General features: G+C 33.6%; 1 protein-coding gene across 1 annotated transcript; it reads left to right on the top strand.

The window, feature by feature from the left end:
• Positions 1–730: 730 nt before the first annotated feature.
• On the top strand, positions 731–4,348 carry LOC149201324 (NADH dehydrogenase [ubiquinone] 1 alpha subcomplex subunit 9, mitochondrial-like). Its single transcript, XM_089401252.1, has 6 exons — positions 731–1,153; positions 1,274–1,426; positions 3,224–3,424; positions 3,629–3,693; positions 3,826–3,911; positions 4,163–4,348. The coding sequence occupies exons 3-6, from the start codon at positions 3,366–3,368 to the stop codon at positions 4,346–4,348; spliced, it is 396 nt and encodes a 131-aa protein (XP_089257378.1). The 5' UTR covers positions 731–1,153; positions 1,274–1,426; positions 3,224–3,365.
• The last annotated feature ends 1,384 nt before the right edge of the window (positions 4,349–5,732 follow it).

The raw sequence follows: 5,732 nt of genomic DNA, 5'->3' as shown, positions 1-5,732 counted from the left end.
CTTAGGGTTTTTAGTATTAATCCTTTGGGTTTATAATATTTATCTTAGGGTTTATATACTTTGGGTTTATTATATTAATCCCTTGGGTTTATAATACTTTTGGTTTTTAGTATAAATCCCTTGGGTGTATAATATCAATCCCTCGGGCTTACTAATCTAAGAGTTCATATTCATAGGATAAGTATTATTCATAATATTTTTAATATTAGTCTTTGAATTAAATATAAATCCTTCTGTTTAATTAATTAAAAATGATTAATATAAATTATTAAAAAACAATATTTGTATTAATAAATATGTATATTTATAAAATAATATTAATAAATTATAATTATTTAGTTAATTATAACTATTATCTATTCACAATATTTATATTTATTAATATTTAATCAACAATATTTATATTAATAAATATTTATTTAATTAACTAAATTTATATAGTAAAAATATATTAACTAATAATAATACAATTTTGTTATTTATTAATATTATTAATTAATTATTAATAATAAATTAATGAATTAATATATATATATATATATATATATATATATATATATATATATATATATATATATATATATATATATATATATATATATAACCCTATTAAATTTAATTTACAATAAAAATAAAAATATTAATATTAATTAATAATTACGCCGTAAGGCGTTCCCCTCTGAAATGAACTCCCCTCATTGTCTATCTGTCACCCTCAAATACCGTCAGATTATATGTTAGACGATGGAGAGAGGTTGAGCCGTTGATTAGCGCGGTCGATTTCTGCGATAGCCGGGGTTCATATCACCGGAAGTCGGACAGACGAAAATGGCTTCATATCACCGGAAGTCGGAGAGACGAAAATCCAGGGCCCAGGCAGCCTTTGGTTGTGCATAAAACCCACCACTCTTTACAATTCGTAAGTCATTTGCGCAACAGAATCTCGCAGGGCCGAATGGAATGAAATCCCAGAACTTCTGCAACTTCTTCACCTTGCGCTCTCTCTTAGCTGATGCGATTAGCTCTTCTTGAAAGGGTTTCTCTTCATATGTATCCACTTTTCTAATTATTGGGTTTTGGGGCCGCTGGTGATAACTTGGGGTTTCTGCGTTTTCTGCAATTGGTCTCCATTCTAATTTGGTCCTGCATTTGGGTAAGCAAACATACAATTCTAATTTGTTTTAGGTTTAGAGAGAAATTATAAACTGGTGGGTTACTTTTATGCAGAAAAGTTTAGAGAGAAATTATAAACTGATGGATTTCTTTTGTGCAGAAATGGTATTTGCCAGAGAATTCGTACTTCGGTATATAGTGGTGATTTCCTGTTTGGTGGCATCTGCCACTGCGGGAGTGCAGTTCTCTTCATTGCCCAGGACTCTGGCAGTCACAGTAACCATCATTTCATCTGCACAATTGGCACCCAATGGTAAGAAATTTTGTTTCCATTCAAATTATTATAGGGCCAGGCTTTTTTCAGTTGTTTCTCAGATTTTTTTACACTTCAGTGGGCAATTACTTATTTAACCAAAAGATTAGTCCAGATGAAATGGTTTTTAAAGGCAATCTTAACTGAAAATTTATGCACTTAGTTTAAATTGTTTAATCACTAGTCTCTTTCTCTCTTTTTTTTTTTTTTTTTTTTTTTTTTTTTTCAGTTTTTGATCAAATTTAACCAAAAATTTATGCATTTTCAAAAATTTTAGTTTAAGTTATTTAACGCAGAATAATACTCTAAACTTTTTTGATGTTCTGAATTTCTTTAAGCATTCAAAAATATTAATAAAAAATGACTATATGACTTGAAATTGTAACGAGATTTCGAAGAAAAAATATTTTAACTATTAAACTGAGCCCTTAATGAAGGGTGGGAATTTTTTTCCCAGTCTGAACTCCCAGCCAAAGTTATTCAAAGAAGGGTTATAGATTAAATATTTTGAAGTCTGAGATCCTCCCAGCCAAAGTTGTTCAAAGAATGGTTAAAGATTAATTATTTTGAAGTCTGATTTCGAAGAACTGCAATTGGTCTCCATTCTAATTTGGTCCTGCATTTGGGTAAGCAAACATACAATTCTAATTTGTTTTAGGTTTAGAGAGAAATTATAAACTGGTGGGTTACTTTTATGCAGAAAAGTTTAGAGAGAAATTATAAACTGATGGATTTCTTTTGTGCAGAAATGGTATTTGCCAGAGAATTCGTACTTCGGTATATAGTGGTGATTTCCTGTTTTGTGGCATCTGCCACTGCGGGAGTGCAGTTCTCTTCATTGCCCAAGACTCTGGCAGGCACAGTAACCATCATTTCATCTGTACAATTGGCACCCAATGGTAAGAAATTTTGTTTCCATTCAAATTATTATAGGGCCAGGCTTTTTTCAGTTGTTTCTCAGATTTTTTTACACTTCAGTGGGCAATTACTTATTTAACCAAAAGATTAGTCCAGATGAAATGGTTTTTAAAGGCAATCTTAACTGAAAATTTATGCACTTAGTTTAAATTGTTTAATCACTAGTCTCTTTCTCTTTTTTTTTTTTTTTTTTTTTTTTTTCAGTTTTTGATCAAATTTAACCAAAAATTTATGCATTTTCAAAAAATTTAGTTTAAGTTATTTAACGCAAAATAATACTCTACTGAATTTCTTTAAGCATTCAAAAATATTAATAAAAAATTACTATATGACTTGAAATTGTAACGAGATTTCGAAGAAAAAATATTTTAACTATTAAACTGAGCCCTTAATGAAGGGTGGGAATTTTTTTCCCAGTCTGAACTCCCAGCCAAAGTTATTCAAAGAAGGGTTATAGATTAAATATTTTGAAGTCTGAGATCCTCCCAGCCAAAGTTGTTCAAAGAATGGTTAAAGATTAATTATTTTGAAGTCTGAGATCCGTTATTCAAAGAAGAGTACAGATTAAATATTTGAAGTTTGAGATCCTCCCAGTCAAAGTTGTTCAAAGAATGGTTGAAGATTAATTATTTTGAAGTCTGAGATCTTTTGAACCATAGATTCTAAATTAGAATAAATTTATGTTTATAAACCATGGAATTAGAATTTTGAAATAATATAATAAGTTAAATTTAAGACTTTTGTAATCTATAACAATTATTTTTTTTTTTCTTGTTGACTAATTTTGAATAATTAAATTGATAATTTTTACGCCGTAAGGCGTTCCCCTCTGAAATGAACTCCCCTTATTGTCTATCTGTCACCCTCAAATACCGTCAGATTATATGTTAGACGATGGAGAGAGGTTGAGCCGTTGATTAGCGCGGTCGATTTCTGCCATAGCCGGGGTTCATATCACCGGAAGTCGGAGAGACGAAAATGGCTTCATATCACCGGAAGTCGGAGAGACGAAAATGGCGATATGAATCTGGGCATTGGGCACCTTATTCGCAAGGGAACCGGAGGGAGATCATCTGTCAGGTTTTCGTCTAACCCCACTAGGTTGTAACCATAGAGCGTCTATGATATGGAGACATCAATTCAATATATGCTGATGGTCAAACAGTGAAAACCAGGCATGGAAATGGCAGTTGGATTTCCTTTGTAATAAAAACAATTTCAGTGATCGGGGAGATCTTGAAGTAGATACCCTAACTAATGATCATCTGTGATTCATTGTGTCAGCGGTATCATTGCAACCGTCTTTGGAGCCACGGGCTTCCTCGGTCGATATGTTGTGCAGCAACTTGGTATATCGCATCATTTGTTGTAGTGTCAATAATGTCTCTGTTTGTACACAGTTTGTGTTTTTTGTTTTTTTTTGCATTAGACAAATACTTTGGCTTTAGGCACTGTTGTTCACTGTTTTTATCAATGTGCAGCTAAGACGGGTTCTCAAGTTCTGGTTCCCTTTAGAGGTTCGGAGGATTCACCCAGGCATTTGAAACTTATGGGTGATCTAGGACAAGTAAGTGGTATAATTATTTTGTAATTTGAGTGTTGAACTGTTTTGCATTTTTTCTCTCTTCCTTTCAGGCATGCATCAGAAACATGAAACAATTTTGTAAAAGCTTGTTTTCTCATTAACTTAATCCATTTTGTCTTTATAGGAACACATACGTGGGTTTTTCATACCTTTATTTTTTACATTGATAATATTAATTTATAATGTGTTGAACTTTCACTTTTTGTATGTGACTGGGGCCTTCGCTCTGCAAGGTTAATTCTGCCCTTAATCCCATTAGGACTCCAAAGCAGCAGCAAAAGATGATCAATAATGCTCGTTTTACAACCCCTCCTACCTCTCTCAGGTTTTTAATTTTCTATCATATAAAACTCACTTATTCATGCTTTCTTGTTTTTTCCTTAAGATTCTTCCATGCTGGGCTGCTTGAACAAATTTAATTCATTTTGAGCTGCTTGAATTGAAATGATGTGTGGGCAATGTGGAATTAAGAAGCAATGGGGGGTTTTATCGACAGATCCACTTCCTCATCATTCATGAACTCGGGTTTGTTGAGATCGGAAGTGTATAAGTTCATTCACAGTATACCAAGAAGCAGCTGTGGCGGTGCGCTCTCCACTGAATGCTCAGTTGCGCTCTCAACCAAAGCTTTCTGTTGGCTGTTTGGCGTTGCGGCCGTGTGAGTATGATTCCATTCATGTTGTGTTGTATTGTAGTTGCATAAATCTTTTTGATCCACATTGGTTGTGAGAGTTGGTCACACAATGGTTGTGAGGATTGGTCGGATACAGTTTAAAGTTTAGTTATAATGAAGTGGTGTTTCTTACTAACCCAATGATATGGATAACAGAGTGGTGTTTTCAATGAAGTGGTGTCTCCTACTAACTTAGTGGTTGATCAATTAAGTGAGTATGATTGCTTTCTCGGTCATCTTTCTTTTTGTGCAGAATTTGTGTAAAACAATGATTAGATAAGCCTTTCTTAGAGCATCCTGGATTGGTTTTACAGCTATACAATCCCCTCTCTAAAGATCAGCATAAAACTCTGCCAAGGATAAATTTGTTAATGACAATCTCTCTTAGAGCATCTCGGATTGGTTTTCCAGCTATACAATCCCCCCCCTCTAAAGATCAGCTCAAAACTCTACTAAGGATAACTTTGTTAAGGACAATCTCTCTCAACTTCAAAACTCTGCTAAGGATAACTTTGTTAAGGAAAATCTCTCTCAAGCCTACTGTTGAGACAAGGGGCTCCTTCAGAATGCTAACTAATTTGGGATAGGCAACCTCAATTTACTAGATTTTTCTACTACCACAATCTGTTGAGATTTTTAGCTTTTTCTTTCTGGCTATTTCCAATTGTCAATATATTCCTCTCAGAAAATGGAATACCTCAAAGGCTCTCTTGGAATACCTCAAAGGCTCTCTTGGGAGCCTTGTCTTCTTGGACAATCATGTCAATTTGGACTGCATGAGAGATTGGTTGAGAAAATTAGATTTGCTCTTTCTGGATATGTTTGAACCTCCTCTGTCCTTTGCAAGGGTAGCTGGTTGGCTGACTTGTTGAAAGCACTATTTTTGTCCATGGAGACAAAAACTGTATGAATAATATTTTAAAGAACACAAGGTTTTTTCACTCAGGATACTTAAGTGCCTTAATCGTGACACAACCAACAATCTTACTATAGTCAATGGCATCATTATGAGCTCAACATAGCCATGGCAAGTTAAACATGAGTTTGATAATGAACCCTTGAATAGCAATGAGCACAAACTCGCTACAACAAAAGTCTAAAGATCAATTTAGAATGGGGTTCAGGTTTTG

Source organism: Pinus tabuliformis, chromosome 2_1, assembly GCF_031772625.1.
Source record: "Pinus tabuliformis cultivar Carrire ecotype Pingquan chromosome 2_1, CPIR1, whole genome shotgun sequence".
NCBI classification, from domain to species: domain Eukaryota; kingdom Viridiplantae; phylum Streptophyta; class Pinopsida; order Pinales; family Pinaceae; genus Pinus; species Pinus tabuliformis.
This window is presented reverse-complemented; position numbering and strand designations above follow the sequence as displayed.